A 23144-nucleotide genomic window follows, 5' to 3' on the forward strand; every position below is an offset into this window, starting at 1 on the left:
AGTCCAAGGTGTTAGAGGTGCTTTTCCACACACGTTTCCTATCGGGAGCTGATTCAGAAGAGCAGGCTGACAGCACTTGCACTTAGATCACGGAGCGGGTACCGCCGGGCGTGGTAACCGATTCCAACACAGAGTGGCGGTGAAGACTATCTCTAAGCTTAGATCACCGTCCCCTGATGGAATATCCGCTACATGCTACAAGGTTTAAGTAGAGCGGTCGTGGAATATATTGAAGTTATATAAAATAAACCTTAACGAAAACATCTAATGATTAACTGTTTTCGTGTGGCCAGACGGACGTTCACTTTCACAATACAAATACACAAATGAATCATCTGGCAGAAAACGATCGTTCGCTTCGAGATACGCAACCAAGATTTACATACAAACCAATAACGCTGGAGAACAGAAAAAGACAAAAGAGATAGATGGTATTTCTTCAAAGAATTTATTTATTTTACTACTCTTTTAAACTAATGTGAATGCAATAACGATATACTCTAGTTTAACACATACATACACACAATATATTGTATACAAAATACATAAGTTGAAAAGATGATCTTCAGTAAAGTTCTTTGAAATTTATTTAACTCGTATTGCTCTGGTTTTGAATCATAATCACCAATCTGCAAAAGAAAAGCACAAATAAATATAAATCGACCATTACAAAATCTTGGGTTAGTAAATTATTACAATAGTGCCCTCTTAGAGCCACCCAGAGAAAATTCTGACCGGGTATAAAATATTACGGGCCCCTAGGCAAAACAATATTTTTTTGGCGTCACCCACAACAATATAGCTTTATATATTCAAAAACTTAATAAACCAATAAAGTCATAGGCTGAAGATATCATCTATAAGTAGACTCAAATACATATTTAATAATAATATGTTTTAGGTTCAATTTCTTTTCTACTGCGAAATAAAAATTTGCAGTCACATATTTCGATAAAAAGTTCTGTTCCAGCGAAATCTGTATTATAAAATTCACTCAAATTCTTATAATTTAGTTCTAAGTCGTTATCAACATTAACCTTGTTTAACAAATTTCCTACGTCGAAGAGAAATTCTATTTTAAAATTAAGGTCATTTAGTCATGTAAATCTTGTACGTATTTCTTATTGGAGACGATCTAGAACACTTTTCATAACGCGTGAGATTTCACATTCTGCGGAAAGACCAACATCTGTAACCGATTCTCCGGGCATTTTGTGGTGCATTCTTACAAGTTTTACTATAAAAATATCCCATTTTTCACAAAGAGACTTTGCTTTTTCTATTGATTCTTCACAGAGAGTGTCTCGAATTTCGGATAGCTCAGTCGCTAATGATTTAAGATCATTATACGCTTCTCTAAAATTCATTCCCGGATCTTGTAATCTCAGCTGCACACGATCAATCCTCCTTAAGATTTCATACCAGAAATGAACTGATGTAATGAAACTAAATTTTAGTATGTTTTGCAACAGAATTGTAACTTCGCTTCTGGTGTCAATTGTGGTGTTAGTGGTCTCTGCTTATTGTTCTAAGTGTTCTGCTACATTCTCTAGCCCATCGACGATAACGCTAACCACTTGTATTCAGGCGCTCCATCGTGTTTCAGATATACGTTTGACAGTTTTCGTTAAAACATTTTTTAATAATTCCCATTGTAATGTTGAACGTGAGAAAAAAGATATATGTTTTCAATTATTCAACGATTGTATTTTGTTTGGCTGCAGTAATGCCTACTAAATTTAACGAATGGTTATCACAATTTACAAATAATGCTTTATAATTTTTTCCTTTATTCTTTGTTGAAGGCCATCACGTTAACATTATCTTAACATTGTGATTTGCAGTTCCCTAACCTTCATATACTCACGCATACGGTCTGTGAAACCGACTTTTTACATTTTTATTTTTTTCTCACGAATGAAGAGCGCGATCATATTATAGGTTTTGTTAGCTTCATCAATCTCAATAAGCTTCAGTTTAGTTTGGTCAAAGATGACTTGTTACGAAACTCTCTCATTTTTTGCGCTCTCACGAGGGATTTATCTCAAATTTGAGCTGGCAACAATCACAGATAAATCCCTTGCGCCAGCTGAAGCGGGTGCCAGAACAAAAAATGTGCCAGCTAAAATGAAAAATGGGCCAAAAATTTCGGTAAACTTTAGTTTGACCAACAACTGTAGAAATGCGTTAAAAAATTATGGGAAAAAGGATAAAAATACTTATTTTAGTGTAAATATTATTAGTTCGAAGGCGGAGGGTAAATATTATTTTCCATTCAAAAGTTATAACTAAAACCAGGTTTTGTAAATATGAAGTCCCGACACAACCAGTCCATTTTGATCACAGAACCTGGAACGTCAGACATGTAGGATAAGCCCTATCCATTAAGTGATATTAACTATTTTATCATAGGTCTGATTTACTGAAATTTCAAAAGAATATATGGTTTTCGCGGCGGCCACCGTGGTTTGATGGTAGCTTGCTCCGCCTACCACATCGTATGCCCTGGGTTCGCACCCCGGGCAAAGCAACATCAAAATTTTAGAAATAAGCTTTTTAAATTAGAAGAAAACTTTTCTAAGCGGGGTCGCCCCTCGGCAGTGTTTGGCAAGCGCTCCGGGTGTATTTCTGCCATGAAAAGCTCTCAGTGAAAACACATCTGCCTTGCAGATGCCGTTCGGAGTCGGCATAAAACATGTAGGTCCCGTCCGGCCAATTTGTAGGGAAAATCAAGAGGAGCACGACGCAAATTGGAAGAGAAGCTCGGCCTTAGATCTCTTCGGAGGTTATCGCGCCTTACATTTATTTTTTTTTTTATATGGTTTTCACTGTGAGTTAAATGCGTTAAAATATTTGACTAATTAATTTAATCAAAATGTAAATTTTACTTAGATTTGTTTATATTTGACTCTAATTAGTCGTATTATCGTAAAATAGGTTTAAAGAAATGAATATTTTACGACGATCATTTTATTAAATGATTGAAACTATAATCGCCGAAATGTATGTCAAAAATCCCCATATTCAGATCTAGTAATTTTTGTTTGGAGTGGCATCATTGATAAATGTTATAAAAAATGTGTATTTTGACAACGCTCTCTCGAAAAAAAGAGTTGCAAATCCATTCATCTATGGTGTGGTTTTAAAGTTTGTAAAGGATAGACGTTTGTTCGCTCGCTGCAATAATTTGTCTGAGAGACCGACGTGAGTATTGGAGACACAGTTTTGAGTAAGTAATATTTTGTTAGTTATATTTTTTTTTACTATTTTTTGAAGCAGTTGAATATTCGCTTGTTTATTATTATAGAAATACGTTTTTGTTATTGTTTTTTTATGGTTTTAAAATGTTTATTTATTTCACAAATACTGAAATGAAAAATTATTAATTATAAATAAAATAGGTTAATTAGTTATAAATAAAACAAGTTATTTTTTCTATATCTTTAATAGGTATTCCAAAAAACGGGTTGGTAACGAAATCCTGTTTTTGCAAAATCCCGAAAGCAAAATCCTGCTTTTTAAAATCCTGTTTTTTTAAAATCCTGCTTTTTTAAAAACCTGCTTTTTTAAAATCCTGATTTTTTAAAATTCTGCTTCTCAGGATTTCGTTACCAACCCTTTTGGGGAGCGTAACGTTTGCCTGTTTTAGAAAATTCTACTTCGCAAAATCCCGCAAAATGTTAAAAAATCCCGCATTAGTAAAATCCTGGTTTTCTAAAATTTTGCTTTTCCAAAATCCTGGTTTTCCAAAATTCTGCTTTTGCTAAATCCGGCTTGACAAACTCTGCTTTTAGTGTACTTACCCTTTAGATAAACTTTCTGAACAACGAAATGAACCGACATACGCAGCGAAAGTATTCAAACTCATACACAGCGATTTTAGAAATAAAATAAACTTTATTCGTAATATGTTTTTATATATGTATGTGTGTACGTATGTAAATATTTTAGTCTAGTAAATTGAAATATTTTTTGCAACTCTCTTCAAATAACTTGGTTGATTTAATTCATTCCTTTTTTAAATAACTCTTCGTAGTTGCTTGTTTTTTTTTTTGTTTTAATTATGTTTCTTTTCTTTCTTATTATTTCGCCATTTCCCTTTTTTGTATTTGAGTTTTCGCATAAATAAACCCCTTTTTATAATTATAAGCTTTTATTTAGTTTCACTTTTGTTGTCTGTAATGGAATCTTGCAAGTTAAATTTGATACACTTCCCGGTGTCCGATTGAGCTGAAATTTTGCACACATGTATAACTCCGATGACAATGCAATATTACTTTGTTAGAATTCGATAAATTAATCGATAACACAGTTATCGGTAAAGATTTGTAATTACTTTGGCATAACAGCCTAAGTCCCATACAAACCCGCCGGTACCTATCCGTGGATTGTGATATTTGGACGTGGTGAATCACGCGCGTCACTCGTGGTGAATCTCAACGCTTGCGAAAAGCGGGGACACAACCCTCTGTTGTATTTCTGTGTATAACCAACATAGCTGAGTTTTTAAGGCTGTTTAACTCTGTAATCTTTTCTGTAATTTATTTTGCTTTTGGAAAAATTACCTATTTGAAAAAAGCTGGCTGAAAAATATTGGCATAACAGCTTAAGTTAAATCAAGAATGGAAAATCTTGGAAAATTTGAGCAGATGTGGCAATTTCGCGCGTCCGTTGAACGAAATATTGACAATCTGCTGATCATCGCTAGGAAATTTGCGACATTCCATCAACTAATGAACACTTTAGCAATACTACTGTTATTATTTGGCCGCTCAAACACACACATATTAATTGTGAATTAAATCTAAAATATACAAATACACCATAATAATTTACACGGCCAAAGCCATAATAATTTACACGGGTCATCAATTCTTTCTCTGATTCAAAATCTGAACTACCAGCGCTACCGTCAACAGCTCAGTGTCATCATTGCCAGTAGCGCCAATAACACCAAACTCGTGCCTGACACACAAAAGTCGTTTCACTCAATAGCGCAAGTAAAATGTACTACGCACTCACTACTAAGTAGCGTCAAAAATTCGCTTGGAGTCATTTCGTCAATGAGCTACCATTGAGCTGGCACCGCATTGGCGCTGGCGCCATGCAATTTACATCACTAAAATTGCGCGAATGCCCAGGCTCATGACTTTGTTAATCCAGATGGTGAAAACGAACACTCAAAGGAATGCAACCTTGCAAACAACAGCCGTCATTTTCAAAGTGTAAAAATTCTGTGATACAACGAACGCTAACGCGGTTAGGCTCTTATCGGTAAGTGTTGCATACTTTTCTGCGGACTTGATTTTGTTTTACAGATTTTTGGCGATGGAATTTTAGCTAAGCGAAAGTTGGAATATTAGCCGTGTTTTTTTATACACGCGTATAGGTTTACGTTTGCGCGTGAAAAAAACGCCTATCCTCGCTTACATAATGCTTAGGAGACCCATCTAGCGGCAGTAGTTAAACAACTAGCTACAGCTACAGCGTGTCCCGACATCGGAGACACGACCCTCTGTTGTATGCCTGTGTATACCATATAGCTAAATCAGTTGCGATGAATTGTGGACACACATAGAATACATAGAATTAGTGCAGGGGGTGAAACAAAAACACATATTACAGTTACATCTGCGTATAATGCGTATTGGAATTTATTAGTACACATTTTAAAGGCAGCAACTTCAGAGGTGTATTTAAAGTTTGGCGCTTAGCAGTCCATATAAATTATAAGCGTATAGACGTTTACGTGTAAAAAAAAATACGGCTATTATTTATACAGATTTAACACACAGAGCAGAGATCTGCAATGAGTAGTTGTAAACTGAACGCCACATAGGCCAAGTCACAATAAAATATGATTTTAAGTTAGTTAACACTGTTTGACACAATTTTATATGTGCTCTCTGTCAAAAGCCGAGTTAGGTCTTTAGCAGGTATTCGAATCGAAGAACTTGACTGTTCAAAGTTGACTTCGAAGAAACCCTCTAATGTTGATGCATTAAAAGAAATGGATAGAATGAGAAACGTTACAAATAACTAATGCGGCAGTTACCCACCGACGTGTGCCGTACGTAAGGACGTTTGTCGTACGAAGCACGTTTGACCGAACTCTCAAGCCCGTAGGAATCAATGTGTGCGTCTGTGTACATGTACATAAGATATTTGTGTGTGTATTGTTTACAGATAAGCACTGTTGCCATTGACCATTTTGCATGTATGCTTATGGAAACATAACTTTTTCCAATTTAATTTTTGATATTGTAAAAGGCCGGAATACTATTAAATAAGTATAAATAGATTAAATATTTATAATCAGCACTTTTACATAATTATTTCGAATTATTTTCACAATTTTTCAAACTTTAATTAGGCGTTTTTGCATAAAATTGCAAACGGTCAAAAATTAGCGCACAAAAGTTTTTTAGGCAACTCTGTCTAGTGAGAGAGCGATCAGCTGACACGTTCTTACGGAAAAAATCAAAATTGTTTTGATTTCTACGTTCCGGGCTACGTACGTACGGGCGTTGCACGTCGGTGAGTTTTCGTTTACATTGCACACTCATAAGATAGGTCGTGTTAGCTGACACGTTTTTTCTACGTACGTTCGTGAGTAACCACGGCTTAACTAATTGAAACAATATTTCACTCTACTAAAAATTAAAAAAAAAAATCATATTTAAATTAAATTTAAGAAAAAGGCTTTTCTAAGAACAAGCTTCTATTACTTGTTAATAAAACGAACTAAAAAGTAAAAAATAAAATTAAAGATAAAAAAAACTTTTTTAAAAATAAGCTTTTATTATTTTGGTTAATAAAATTAACTACAAAGTAAACAATAAATTGACTCTAAAGAAATATAACACTTTATAAGTTCATTGTAAGCTTAAACGATAATTAGGCTTTTTCGTCTGCGACAAAAAAATTCTATATCGTATATATTTTTAACATTAAAACTTTACACCTAAATTATTAAAGCTTACAGTTTATATCACAGTCCTAATTGTTCTAATAAAAGCGTGTTACATTGCGATAGCAAGAAAATGAGATCCTAAATGTTCTTAATTATACCATCAAAATTTAACACGTTTTTTATTAGAACAATTTGGACTTTGATATAAACTGTAAGATTTAATAATTTAGGTGTAAAGTTTTAATGTTAAAAATATATAATTATGTACGATATAGAATTTTTTGTCGCAGACGAAAAAACCTAATTATCGTTTAAGCTTACAATGAACTTATAAAGTGTTACATTTCTTTAGATTCAATTTATTGTTTACTTTGTAGTTAATTTTATTAACCAAAATAATAAAAGCTTATTTTTAAAAAAGTTTTTTTTTTCTTTAATTTTTTAAATTTTATACGAGTTTATAAAATTGTGAGGTATTTTCACCTACAATGACTTTTAGTCTACGATGTATAACGGTATTCCTAGTTCCAGCAATTCGTCAATGAACATGTGTACATACATACATTCATATGTATATATGGGTGGAATAATAAAATAAAAAATAATGTGTACACAGTGTTGTATTTAAATGTAATATAAAAAATGTTAAAGTGGACATGTCATTACTTTGAAAAGTGCGCACTTTTCAAAGTAATGACATGTCCACTTTAACATTTTTTATATTACATTTAAATACAGAATTTTCTAATTCGGGATTCTGAGAAGCAGAATTTTAAAAAAATAGGATTTTAAAAAAGCAGGATTTTAAAAAAACAGGATTTTAAAAAGCAGGATTTTGCTTTCGGGATTTTGCAAAAACAGGATTTCGTTACCAACCCTTTGGGGGAGCGTAACGTTTGCCTGTTTTAGAAAATTCTACTTCGCAAAATCCGCAAAATGTTAAAAAATCCTGCATTAGTAAAATCCTGGTTTTCTAAAATTTTGCTTTTCCAAAATCCTGGTTTCCCAAAATTCTGCTTTTGCTAAATCCGGCTTGACAAATTCTGCTTTTAGTGTACTTACCCTTTAGATAAACTTTCTGAACAACGAAATGAACCGACATACGCAGCGAAAGTATTCAAACTCATACACAGCGATTTTAGAAATCAAATAAACTTTATTCGTAATATGTTTTTATATATGTATGTGTGTACGTATGTAAATATTTTAGTCTAGTAAATTGAAATATTTTTTGCAACTCTCTTCAAATAACTTGGTTGATTTAATTCATTCCTTTTTTCAATAACTCTTCGTAGTTGCTTGTTTGTTTTTTTTAATTATGTTTCTTTTCTTTCTTATTATTTCTCCATTTCCCTTCTTTGTATTTGAGTTTTCGCATAAATAAACTCCTTTTTTAAATTTTATACGAGTTTATAAAATTGTGAGGTATTTTCACCTACAATGACTTTTAGTCTACGATGTATAACGGTATTTCTAGTTCCAGCAATTCGTCAATGAACATGTGTACATACATTAATAAGTATATATGGGTGGAATAATAAAATAAACAAGTAAGAACGGGACTGTCTTCGGCTGTGCCGAAGACTTCATACCTTTCATGAATGGGGCTGAACAATAATCTTATCCCGCTCATAATCTCCGAATAATCGGATGTATAAGATAAGAAATATATAGTGAACAGATCTACATACCTTAGCGATTTTTAAGATAAATATAAAATAAACAAGTAAGAACGGGACTGTCTTCGGCTGTGCCGAAGACTTCATACCTTTCATGAATGGGGCTGAACAATAATCTTATCCCGTTCGTAATCTCCGAATAATCGGATGTATAAGATAAGAAATATATAGTGAACAGATCTACATACCTTAACGATTTTTAAGATAAATATAAAATAAAAAACGGGTAGGTACTTTGTGTGAGGATGCAAAGTTTCAGGTTTTTTGTGGTCTGCGTGTAAAAACTATGACTACGAATCACGTATTTCAAAAATATATGACGAAAACGTAACTTTTTGATGAAATTTGATGAATCTTGAAGCTTCTAGCCGTAAAAAAGGGGTCAATATGACAGTTTATATGAAGTATATAATATATATACCACCGATCTCTATGATTTTTTCAGACAACAATATATGCTATATACGAAAGCATTTTGTGAAATTTGAAGCTTCTAACTGTTAAAACGGGGCAGAAATTGCGCAAAGTTTCTTATCTGAACAATCGGTTGTATGAGATATATACTATGTATATCACCGATCTCAATGATTTTTTCAGACATCAATATATGCTATACACGTAAGCAGTTGGTGAAATTTGAAGCTTCTAGCTGTTGAAATGGGGTAGAAATTGCGAAAAGTTTCTTATCTGAACAATCGGTTGTATGAGATATATACTATATATAGAACCGATCTCTATGATTTTTTCAGACAACAATATATGCTATATACGTAAGCAATCGGTGAAATTTGAAGCTTATAGCTGTTAAAATGGGGTAGAAATTGCGAAAAGTTTCTTATCTGAACAATCGGTTGTATGAGATATATACTATATATACAACCGATCTCTATGATTTTTTCAGACAACAATATATGCTATATAAGTAAATATTCGGTGAAATTTGAAGCTTCTAGCTGTTAAAATGGGGCTAAAATTTGCGAAAATATATATATATATACTATATATATATACTATATATACCACCATATATATACTATATATACCACCGATCTTTATGATTTTTTCAGACAACAATATATGCTATATACGTAAGCATTCGCTGAAATTTGAAGCCTCTAGCTCTTAAAATAGGGCAGTAATTACGAAAAGTTCCTTATCTGAACAATCGGTTGTGGGGGATATATACTATATATACGACCGATCTCATAAATTTTTTCAGGCAACAATATGTTCAATATACGAAAGTATATGGTGAAGTTTGAAGCTTCAATCTGTTAAATTGGGTAAGATATTACAAAAATCCTCTTTTTCTGAAAAATCGGTTGTATGGAGGATATATGCTATAGTGGTCCGATCCGGTCGGTTCCGACAAATGTCTAATCGGACACCCAAATACACCTGCTCACCAAATTTTATCAAGATATCTCAAAAATTGAGGGACTAGTTTGCATACAAACAGACAGACGGACAGACGGACAGACGGACAGACGGACATGGCTAAAACAACTCAGCTCTTCAACCTGATTATTTCGGTATACTTAATGGTGGGTCTATCTATTTTCCTTTAAGGACTTACATTTTTCGGTTTCGTGACGAAATTAATATACCATTTCATTTTCATGAAAGGTATAAAAATAGGTAGGTACTTTGTGTGAGGATCCAAAGTTTCAGGTTTTTTGTGGTCTGCGTGTAAAAACTATGACTACGAATCACGTATTTCAACAATATATGACGTAAGCGTAACTATTTGATGAAATTTGTTGAATTTTGAAGCTTCTAGTAAAAAGGGGGCAAAAATTAGAGTTTATATGGGGTATATAATATATATACCACCGATCTCTATGATTTTTTCAGACAACAATATATGCTATATACGTAAGCATATGGTGAAATTTGAAGCGTCTAACTGTTAAAAAGGGGCAGAAATTGCGCACAGTTTCTTATCTGAACAATCGGTTGTATGAGATATATACTATATATACCACCGATCTCAATGATTTTTTCAGACAACAATATATGCTATACACGTAAGCATTTGGTGAAATTTGAACATATCTAAACGATTTTTAAGATAAATATAAAATAAACAAGTAAGAACGGGACTGTCTTCGGCTGTGCCGAAGACTTCATACCTTTCATGAATGGGGCTGAACAATAATCTTATCCCGCTCGTAATCTCCGAATAATCGGATGTATAAGATAAGAAATATATAGTGAACAGGTCTACATACCATAACGATTTTTAAGATAAATAAAAAATAAAAAATAGGTAGGTACTTTGTGTGAGGATCCAAAGTTTCAGGTTTTTTGTGGTCTGCGTGTAAAAACTATGACTACGAATCACGTATTTCAACAATATATGACGTAAGCGTAACTATTTGATGAAATTTGATGAATTTTGAAGCTTCTAGCCGTAAAAATGGGGCAAAAATTAGAGTTTATATGGGGTATATAATATATATACCACCGATCTCTATGATTTTTTCAGACAACAATATATGCTATATACGTAAGCATATGGTGAAATTTGAAGCGTCTAGCTGTTAAAAAGGGGCAGAAATTGCGCACAGTTTCTTATCTGAACAATCGGTTGTATGAGATATATACTATATATACCACCGATCTCAATGATTTTTTCAGACAACAATATATGCTATACACGTAAGCATTTGGTGAAATTTGAACATATCTAAACGATTTTTAAGATAAATATAAAATAAAAAATAGGTAGGTAATCTGTGTGAGGATGCAAAGCTTCACGTTTTTTGTGGTCTGCATGTAAAAACTATGAGTACGAATAACGTCTTTCAAAAATATATGACGTAAACGTAACTATTTGATGAAATTTGATGAATTTTGAAGCTTCTAGCCGTAAAAAAGGGGCAAAAATGACAGTTTATATGAAGTATATAATATATATACCACCGATCTCTATGATTTTTTCAGACAACAATATATGCTATATACGTAAGCATTTTGTGAAATTTGAAGCTTGCAGCTGTTAAAACGGGGCAGAAATTGCGCAAAGTTTCTTATCTGAACAATCGGTTGTATGAGATATATACTATATATACAACCGATCTCTATGATTTTTTCAGACAACAATATATGCTATATACGTAAGCAATCGGTGAAATTTGAAGCTTATAGCTGCTAAAATGGGGTAGAAATTGCGTAAAGTTTCTTATCTGAACAATCGGTTGTATGAGATATATACTATATATACAACCGATCTCTATGATATTTTCAGACAACAATATATGCTATATACGTAAGCAATCGGTGAAATTTGAAGCTTATAGCTGTTAAAATGGGGTAGAAATTGCGAAAAGTTTCTTATCTGAACAATCGGTTGTATGAGATATATACTATATATACAACCGATCTCTATGATTTTTGCAGACAACAATATATGCTATATATGTACGTAAGCAATCGGTGAAATTTGAAGCTTATAGCTGTTAAAATGGGGTAGAAATTGCGAAAAGTTTCTTATCTGAACAATCGGTTGTATGAGATATATGCTATATATACAACCGATCTCTATGATTTTTTCAGATTTCTGTTGACTTACGCTTTCGTTGGTCTCGGACGTATGTGCTGAGTGTGCTGCGTAATTCGGCGACGGTATGTCCTTCGGTGTAGATTCGGTAGCGTTTACATTCTTCGATTAGCCTCTCCTTCTTCAGCAGGTAAATCCAGCCTAGAGAGTCGACGTTGAGCGTGGTGGTGGTGGTTTCGCTTATTTTTGTGTCAATTGTTGGTTGTGTGTTCGGTGAACCCGTTCCTACAGTGTTGGTGCTCTCGTTGGTTTTGGCACAGTCGCCTGAGGAGACGGGTCCCTGCTCGGGCGCCATTTATGAGGTGGGTTTGGTCAAAGGCTGAGGTATGCTCAAGTCAATCCAGAGTCGGATGGATGTCCCACTTCCCCCACCTAAATAAATACACAGTAAATTAGTGTTGATTTCGAACACACACACACGCGGCTCTCAGGCTAAAATATCCACAACCTTGAATCCAGGAGAGAGAGAGAGAGAGAGATGTTCACTAAGTAGTATCGCTGATATTATAATCCAAGGACGACGGCTCTCCGCAGAGAGAGAGATAGAGTGCTAGCTAGCGGTGGCCGAGATGGTGGAGACGACGGTGGCTCTCGCTAAGGGGTACTAACGGCGGTAGTAGTGACGGCGGTAGTTAGGATCACGCCCAGAGAGAGAGTACTGGATGACGGTGGCTCTCACCAAATAGCTATGACAACGGGTGGCTAGGCTTCGGGATGGTATGTCCGTGGATCGGGATCGCGATGATGATGGTACCTACGGCGAAGTGTCTCTATTAGTATGAGGCCAACTAATAACAATATATTGGCTCGGGTATTCGGCTAGGGTAGTAGGGGAGTTTGTCCCGCCGCAGGCGTTGGGAAGTGTTCCCCTCTTACCTGAGCCGTGTATCCGTGCATTACCCTTCCTCTGAGTAATAGGGGGGGTGAGTCCCGTCTTACTCAGAGGAGATGATAACAAAATATTAGGGTTGCCCAATAGGCCGCGGGGGGGAAGTACCATCGGCAGAACCGACCTTGTAACTTTACCCCCCCTCGACCCAAAGGGAGTCCCTGGAATATGGGTAAGGCTGCCCAATAGGCCTGGGGGGAAGTACCATCGGCAGAACCGACCTTGTAACTTTACCCCCCGTCGACCCAAAGGGAGCCCCTACAATGTATTTATATTGGCTCGGGCAGTCTGCCAGGGTAGTGGGGAAATCCGCCCCGCCACTGGCGTTGGGACGGATTTCCTTCCTACCCGAGAAGGCTGCTCGTGCATTACCTTTGCGATGAGTAATAAGGGGTGTAAATCCCATCTTACTCACCGGAAATGTGGGTAAACCTGCGGGGTGTCCGATAAGCAGGGGGAGGGCGTACCATCGGTGGAGCCGACCTTGTAACGCACCCTCCCAACCCAAAGGGCACCCCTTGTCGACTGCCAGTGGCGGCCGACACGCACTTCACTTACCTACGGCGAAGTGTGCCTGGTGTATTCCGGCCAATCATTTTATTCATAGGTAACTATGAACACGTTGGGAATTATGCTCGCATTGTCGCGCACAGCGCGCCACGAATGAAAATTCCCAAGCATTGTGCGTTCACCATCGCTGGCTTGCTTTGTGCTTACGCGATGGTTGTTGGGCCGGTATGTATGTATATATGTATGTCGGTACATACACTACTAGGGGTGGGCAGTAAATGGAAAATATGATGTTAGGGGTGGGCGATAAATAGGAAATAGATATTGTGGCGTAGCATTTGCTACGTTACAGTCCCCCTCCTACTTCGGCGGACGAAAGGTTGTGGTATTCTAGGGTTTTTGCGCGGAGGCCTGAACTACCATGGGCAGAGCCCAGGTATGTTTTATCATCGGTTGAATCCGATGGCTCGGCCGACATGTGTGTATATGTGTTCGTTGATGTTTTTATTATTATGATTGATTGATTTTTTTTTTCCTCCCTTTTTTTTCCAACAATAATGTGTACATTTCATTTGTGTTTAAATTTACATTGCAAGTAGAAATTCATTTTAAATTTACATTTCAAGATTAAGGTATATACATATGTACATTTTTATATTACATTTTAAATTTACATTTCAAAATTAAGGTATTTACATTTCATGTATAAAAAACTTATCAAACTAGGTCGGATCTTGCTTCTCCTCAGCCAGCGAATCGTACCATCTTGTAGTGTTCTTTCAGCTTGATTATGGCGTGATCTTCGTCCACCCTACGCGCCGTGTTACACCCTTTTGCGATTTAGCCATAGTCCGGGCAAAGAAGTCTGGGCGTGGTTTCCATTAATAGTATCGTGTGGCTCTCGGTTTGGTGCATACGGTATAGTGTCACCAGCGGTTGGTTTGTCGCATACGATGGCGTTTAGATGGCCGGCTATTAATGGCGGGTTCCAGAATATCTTAGCGTCCAGTATTCGTGGCTTATTTGCGGGCCACGGTACTGCGTCGAATGGAGGCGGTTCTTCGGGCATGGCATATTTTGTTGGTGATTCTCTCGGCCCAACGAAGTTGCGGTTAAAATTTATTTCGGCGGTTGATTTGTGTTGGGTCGTATTTATGGCGAACGCTTTTTCTAGTAATTCCCGTTGCCAGTTCCGATGGTCTTGTTTCGTACGTTGTGCCACCCTTGTTTTGATAACGCGATTAACGCGTTCGGTAGGATTTTTGTGGGGGGAACACGGTTTGGTAAATCGGTGGGTGATGTTATGATCCTTCAGGATAGTTGCCGGAGCGTTAGTGACGAGTTGCTCACCATTGTTGCTGAGGAGGATGGCCGGGTAATAACTTTGTTTTAGTGTTGTGTTGTGTCTGTGTTCTGCGGTGTTTGGCCCTTTTAGGTGTGTGGGTGCTTTTTGATGTGTTTCTATGAGCTCTAGGTATTCTATCTTTCGCTCTTCTTTGAGGTGTTCCGCTTCTCTTATGTAATGCAGGGTTACGGGTGCGTTTGCTTTGGTTGCACCGGCTGTGGTAAGGGGCTTTCCATCCAGTGAGACGGTAACGTTGCGCTTTGCCAAAAAGTCCATACCCAGGATAACACTCTCGGCCAAATTAGGGATAACAGACACCAACGTACTGGCTGTTTGATCATTGTATTTGACCTTGACCGGGTAGGAGTGGGTGCTCGCAATGCACGATTGGTCGGCGAGTTGCACGTTGCGACGATTGGATAACGGTGGAACCTTTCGTCGTTCCACATGCCTTCTTACGGCTTCATTGATGTATGTCACGGTGGCCCCCGTGTCGATCAGGGCGCGGCACAGCAATCCTTCGATGGACACCTGTATGTAAAAACGTCCGTCGTTCCCCATCCCTTTGGCTACGGATGATAATAGTGCGGGTGTTATCGGATTATTTCGGTTCATTCCGTAGCATGCACAATGCCTGGAGAGCGTTCCGTCTCTGCCGTATCTAGAACAAAAAAGTAATCTTTTGTTATTGCAATGGGAGCGGCGGTGGCCGCGTTTCTTGCATCGCCAGCAGGTGTTTCTTGCATCGTAACTGTCAGTGAGTGTCGATAGGGAGTTTGTTATTTGATCATTCTGCTCCTCCAGCTCCTCGATTATTACTGTGCTTAAGCTATGTGCTAACAGTCGGCTCTGTTTTGCTTCTTCGCTTCGCAGCAGTTCGTACTCGTCGGTGAGCTCCATAAGCTGCTCTATCGTTTGGAACTCGCCCCGCTTCACAAAAAGTTGATACTCCACCCGTAGTCCGTCATATATGCGTTCTAGATGATCTTCTTTGCACAAAGTCGGGTGGCGGCGAATCATCGTTTGGAGGGCGAGGATATAGTCCTTGGCATTTTCTCTGCTCGTCTGTTTTATTTGGCGGATAGCGTCCTCTAGCTGGCTAATGTGTCGCTTCGGCAAAAAGAATTTTCCGGCTTCGGAGCGGAAGTCAGCCCATGTGTGTAGTTGTTGTTTTCGCAGGCGTAACCATTGAAGGGCTTTGCCACGCAGTATCTCTGGAAGGGTTGGGAGGAGTTGATCTGGCTTAATCAGATAGCATTCTGCCAGTTCCTCAATCCTTTCCAGGAAGTCGTATAATGTGTCGCCTCCAGCGTAATGTATATCCCAGCGGCGGACTGTATTCATAACCTCCGTGTTACTTATGCCGCTCTGCTCACGCTGGGGGGTATTGCTTTAATTGTGACGGCCGGCGTGGTGTTTTGCGTAGATGTGACTGGCCGGGCCTCTTCGGCGGCGATCTCCATCTCTACCTCTCTCAAAAGATTTTCAGACAAAAATATATGCTATATACGTAATCAATCGGTGAAATTTGAAGCTTATAGCTGTTAAAATGGGGTAGAAATTGCGAAAAGTTTCTTATCTGAACAATAGTTTGTATGAGATATATACTATATATACAACCGATCTCTATGATTTTTGCAGACAACAATATATGCTATATATGTACGTAAGCAATCGGTGAAATTTGAAGCTTATAGCTGTTAAAATGGGGTAGAAATTGCGAAAAGTTTCTTATCTGAACAATCGGTTGTATGAGATATATACTATATATACAACCGATCTCTATGATTTTTTCAGACAACAATATATGCTATATACGTAAGTATTCGGTGAAATTTGAAGCTTCTAGCTGTTAAAATGGGGCTAAAATTTGCGAAAATATATATATATATATACTATATATATATACTATATATACCACCGATCTTTATGATTTTTTCAGACAACAATATATGCTATATACGTAAGCATTCGTTGAAATTTGAAGCCTCTAGCTCTTAAAATAGGGCAGTAATTACGAAAAGTTCCTTATCTGAACAATCGGTTGTGGGGGATTTATACTATATATACGACCGATCTCATCAATTTTTTCAGGCAACAATGCGTGCAATATACGAAAGTATATGGTGAAGTTTGAAGCTTCAATCTGTTAAATTGGGTAAGATATTACAAAAATCCTCTTTTTCTGAAAAATCGGTTGTATGGAGGATATATGCTATAGTGGTCCGATCCGGTCGGTTCCGGCAAATGTCTAATCGGACACCCAAATACACCCGCTCACCAAATTTTATCAAGATATCTCAAAAATTGAGGGACTAGTTTGCATACAAACAGACAGACGGACAGACGGACATGGCGAAATCAACTCAGCTCTTCAACCTGATTATTTCGGTATACTTAATGGTGGGTCTATCTATTTTCCTTTAAGGACTTACAATTTTCGGTTTCGTGACGAAATTAATAAACCATTTCATTTTCATGAAAGGTATAAAAATAGGTAGGTAATCTGTGTGAGGATGCAAAGCTTCACGTTTTTTGTGGTCTGCATGTAAAAACTATGAGTACGAATCACGTCTTTCAAAAATATATGACGTAAACGAAACTATTTGATGAAATTTGATGAATTTTGAAGCTTCTAGCCGTAAAAAAGGGGCAAAAATGACAGTTTATATGAAGTATATAATATATATACCACCGATCTCTACGCTTTTTTCAGACAACAATATATGCTATATACGTAAAAATTTTGTGAAATTTGAAGCTTGCAGCTGTTAAAACGGGGCAGAAATTGCGCAAAGTTTCTTATCTGAACAATCGGTTGTATGAGATATATACTATATATACAACCGATCTCTATGATTTTTTCAGACAACAATATATGCTATATACGTAAGCAATCGGTGAAATTTGAAGCTTATAGCTGTTAAAATGGGGTAGAAATTGCGTAAAGTTTCTTATCTGAATAATCGGTTGTATGAGATATATACTATATATACAATCGATCTCTATGATTTTTTCAGACAACAATATATGCTATATACGTAAGCAATCGGTGAAATTTGAAGCTTATAGCTGTTAAAATGGGGTAGAAATTGCGAAAAGTTTCTTATCTGAACAATCGGTTGTATGAGATATATACTATATATACAACCGATCTCTATGATTTTTGCAGACAACAATATATGCTATATATGTACGTAAGCAATCGGTGAAATTTGAAGCTTATAGCTGTTAAAATGGAGTAGAAATTGCGAAAAGTTTCTTATCTGAACAATCGGTTGTATGAGATATATACTATATATACAACCGATCTCTATGATTTTTTCAGACAACAATATATGCTATATACGTAAGTATTCGGTGAAATTTGAAGCTTCTAGCTGTTAAAATGGGGCTAAAATTGGCGAAAATATATATATATATATATACTATATATATATATACTATATATACCACCATATATATACTATATATACCACCGATCTTTATGATTTTTTTAGACAACAATATATGCTATATACGTAAGCATTCGTTGAAATTTGAAGCCTCTAGCTCTTAAAATAGGGCAGTAATTACGAAAAGTTCCTTATCTGAACAATCGGTTGTGGGGGATATATACTATATATACGACCGATCTCATCAATTTTTTCAGGCAACAATACGTGCAATATACGAAAGTATATGGTGAAGTTTGAAGCTTCAATCTTTTAAATTGGGTAAGATATTACAAAAATCTTCTTTTTCTGAAAAATCGGTTGTATGGAGGATATATGCTATAGTGGTCCGATTCGGTCGGTTCCGACAAATGTCTAATCGGACACCCAAATACACCCGCTCACCAAATTTGATCAAGATATCTCAAAAATTGAGGAACTAGTTTGCATACAAACAGACAGACGGACAGACGGACATGGCTAAATCAACTCGGCTCTTCAACCTGATTATTTCGGTATACTTAATGGTGGGTCTATCTATTTTCCCTTAAGGACTTACAATTTTCGGTTTCGTGACGAAATTAATATACCGTTTCATTTTCATGAAAGGTATAAAAATAGGTAGGTAATCTGTGTGAGGATGCAAAGCTTCACGTTTTTTGTGGTCTGCATGTAAAAACTATGAGTACGAATCACGTCTTTCAAAAATATATGACGTAAACGTAACTATTTGATGAAATTTGATGAATTTTGAAGCTTCTAGCCGTAAAAAAGGGGCAAAAATGACAGTTTATATGAAGTATATAATATATATACCACAGATCTCTACGCTTTTTTCATACAACAATATATGCTATATACGTAAGCATTTTGTGAAATTTGAAGCTTGCAGCTGTTAAAACGGGGCAGAAATTGCGCAAAGTTTCTTATCTGAACAATCGGTTGTATGAGATATATACTATATATACAACCGATCTCTATGATTTTTTCAGACAACCATATATGCTATATACGTAAGCAATCGGTGAAATTTGAAGCTTATAGCTGTTAAAATGGGGTAGAAATTGCGTAAAGTTTCTTATCTGAACAATCGGTTGTATGAGATATATACTATATATACAACCGATCTCTATGATTTTTTCAGACAACAACATATGCTATATACGTTAGCAATCGGTGAAATATGAAGCTTATAGCTGTTAAAATGGGGTAGAAATTGCGAAAAGTTTCTTATCTGAACAATCGGTTGTATGAGATATATACTATATATACAACCGATCTCTATGATTTTTGCAGACAACAATATATGCTATATATGTACGTAAGCAATCGGTGAAATTTGAAGCTTATAGCTGTTAAAATGGGGTAGAAATTGCGAAAAGTTTCTTATCTGAACAATCGGTTGTATGAGATATATACTATATATACAACCGATCTCTATGATTTTTTCAGACAACAATATATGCTATATACGTAAGTATTCGGTGCAATTTGAAGCTTTTAGCTGTTAAAATGGGGCTAAAATTTGCGAAAATATATATATATATATATACTATATATATATACTATATATACCACCATATATATACTATATATACCACCGATCTTTATGATTTTTTCAGACAACAATATATGCTATATACGTAAGCATTCGTTGAAATTTGAAGCCTCTAGCTCTTAAAATAGGGCAGTAATTACGAAAAGTTCCTTATCTGAACAATCGGTTGTGGGGGATATATACTATATATACGACCGATCTCATCAATACGTGCAATATACGAAAGTATATGGTGAAGTTTGAAGTTTCAATCTGTTAAATTGGGTAAGATATTACAAAAATCCTCTTTTTCTGAAAAATCGGTTGTATGGAGGATATATGCTATAGTGGTCCGATCCGGTCGGTTCGACAAATGTCTAATCGGACACCCAAATACACCCGCTCACCAAATTTTATCAAGATATCTTAAAATTGAGGGACTAGTTTGCATACAAACAGACAGACGGACAGACGGACAGACGGACATGGCTAAATCAACTCAGCTCTTCAACCTGATTATTTCGGTATACTTAATGGTGGGTCTATCTATTTTCCTTTAAGGAATTACAATTTTCGGTTTCGTGACGAAATTAATATACCATTTCATTTTCATGAAAGGTATAAAAATAGGTAGGTAATCTGTGTGAGGATGCAAAGCTTCACGTTTTTTGTGGTCTGCATGTAAAAACTATGAGTACGAATCACGTCTTTCAAAAATATATGACGTAAACGTAACTATCTGATGAAATTTGATGAATTTTGAAGCTTCTAGCCGTAAAAAGGGGCAAAAATGACAGTTTATATGAAGTATATGCTATATATACCACCGATCTCTATGATTTTTTCAGACAACAATATATGCTATATACGTAAGCATTTTGTGAAATTTGAAGCTTGCAGCTGTTAAAACGGGGCAGAAATTGCGCAAAGTTTCTTATCTGAACAATCGGTTGTATGAGATATATACTATATATACAACCGATCTCTATGATTTTTTCAGACAACAATATATGCTATATACGTAAGCAATCGGTGAAATTTGAAGCTTATAGCTGTTAAAATGGGGTAGAAATTGCGTAAAGTTTCTTATCTGAACAATCGCTTGTATGAGATATATACTATATATATAACCGATCTCTATGATTTTTTTAGACAACAATATATGCTATATACGTAAGCAATCGGTGAAATTTGAAGCTTATAGCTATTAAAATGGGGTAGAAATTGCGAAAAGTTACTTATCTGAACAATCGGTTGTATGAGATATATACTATATATACAACCGATCTCTATGATTTTTGCAGACAACAATATATGCTATATATGTACGTAAGCAATCGGTGAAATTTGAAGCTTATAGCTGTTAAAATGGGGTAGAAATTGCGAAAAGTTTCTTATCTGAACAATCGGTTGTATGAGATATATACTATATATACAACCGATCTCTATGATTTTTTCAGACAACAATATATGCTATATACGTAAGTATTCGGTGAAATTTGAAGCTTCTAGCTGTTAAAATGGGGCTAAAATTTGTGAAAATATATATATATATATTCTATATATATATACTATATACACCACCTTATATATACTATATATACCACCGATCTTTATGAGTTTTTCAGACAACAATATATGCTATATACGTAAGCATTCGTTGAAATTTGAAGCCTCTAGCTCTTAAAATAGGGCAGCAATTACGAAAAGTTCCTTATCTGAACAATCCGTTGTGGGGGATATATACTATATATACGACCGATCTCATCAATTTTTTCAGGCAACAATACGTGCAATATACGAAAGTATATGGTGAAGTTTGAAGCTTAAATCTGTTAAATTGGGTAAGATATTACAAAAATCCTCTTTTTCTGAAAAATCGGTTGTATGGAGGATATATGCTATAGTGGTCCGATCCGGTCGGTTCCGACAAATGTCTAATCGGACACCCAAATACACTCGCTCACCAAATTTTATCAAGATATCTCAAAAATTGAGGGACTAGTTTGCATACAAACAGACAGACGGACAGACGGACAGACGGGCATGGCTAAATCAACTCAGCTCTTCAACCTGATTATTTCGGTATACTTAATGGTGGGTCTATCTATTTTCCTTTAAGGACTTACAATTTTCGGTTTCGTGACGAAATTAATATACCATTTCATTTTCATGAAAGGTATAAAGATAGGTAGGTACTTTGTGTGAGGATCCAAAGTTTCAGGTTTTTTGTGGTCTGCGTGTAAAAACTATGACTACGAATCACGTATTTCAAAAATATATGACGTAAACGTAACTATTTGATGAAATTTGATGAATTTTGAAGATTCTAGCCGTAAAAAAGGGGTCAAAATGACAGTTTATATGAAGTATATAATATATATACGACCGATCTCTATGATTTTTTCAGACAACAATATATGCTATATACGTAAGCATTTTGTGAAATTTGAAGCTTCTAACTGTTAAAACGGGGCAGAAATTGCGCAAAGTTTCTTATCTGAACAATCGGTTGTATGAGATATATACTATGTGTACCACCGATCTCAATGATTTTTTCAGACATCAATATATGCTATACACGTAAACAGTTGGTGAAATTTGAAGCTTATAGCTGTTAAAATGGGGTAGAAATTGCGAAAAGTTTCTTATCTGAACAATCGGTTGTATGAGATATATACTATATATAGAACCGATCTCTATGATTTTTTCAGACAACAATATATGCTATATACGTAAGCAATCAGTGAAATTTGAAGCTTATAGCTGTTAAAATGGGGTAGAAATTGCGAAAAGTTTCTTATCTGAACAATCGGTTGTATGAGATATATACTATATATACAACCGATCTCTATGATTTTTTCAGACAACAATATATGCTATATACGTAAGCAATCGGTGAAATTTGAAGCTTATAGCTGTTAAAATGGGGTAGAAATTGCGAAAAGTTTCTTATCTGAACAATCGGTTATATGAGATATATACTATATATACAACCGATCTCTATGATTTTTTCAGACAACAATATATGCTATATAAGTAAATATTCGGTGAAATTTGAAGCTTCTAGCTGTTAAAATGGGGCTAAAATTTGCGAAAATATATATATATATACTATATATATATACTATATATACCACCATATATATACTATATATACCACCGATCTTTATGATTTTTTCAGACAACAATATATGCCGTATACGTAAGTATTCGATGAAATTTGAAGCCTCTAGCTCTTAAAATAGGGCAGTAATTACGAAAAGTTCCTTATC

The 23144-nt window shown here is 35.7% G+C and overlaps 1 protein-coding gene across 3 annotated transcripts in view; it reads right to left on the bottom strand.

Annotated features, from left to right (window-relative positions):
- Nucleotides 1-450: 450 nt before the first annotated feature.
- Nucleotides 451-23144, bottom strand: part of LOC137235445 (uncharacterized) — a 900888-nt gene continuing 878194 nt past the window's right edge. For all 3 annotated transcript variants that reach the window (XR_010947898.1, XR_010947897.1, XM_067758438.1), the window contains one exon: nucleotides 451-629. Coding sequence is in view for 1 of the 3 variants with exons in the window: in XM_067758438.1 (XP_067614539.1) it covers nucleotides 590-629 (40 nt within the window). In the remaining 2 variants the exon portion in view is untranslated. The remainder of the gene's footprint in view (nucleotides 630-23144) is intronic.

Source organism: Eurosta solidaginis, chromosome X (genome assembly GCF_040869045.1).
Source record: "Eurosta solidaginis isolate ZX-2024a chromosome X, ASM4086904v1, whole genome shotgun sequence".
NCBI lineage: Eukaryota > Metazoa > Arthropoda > Insecta > Diptera > Tephritidae > Eurosta > Eurosta solidaginis.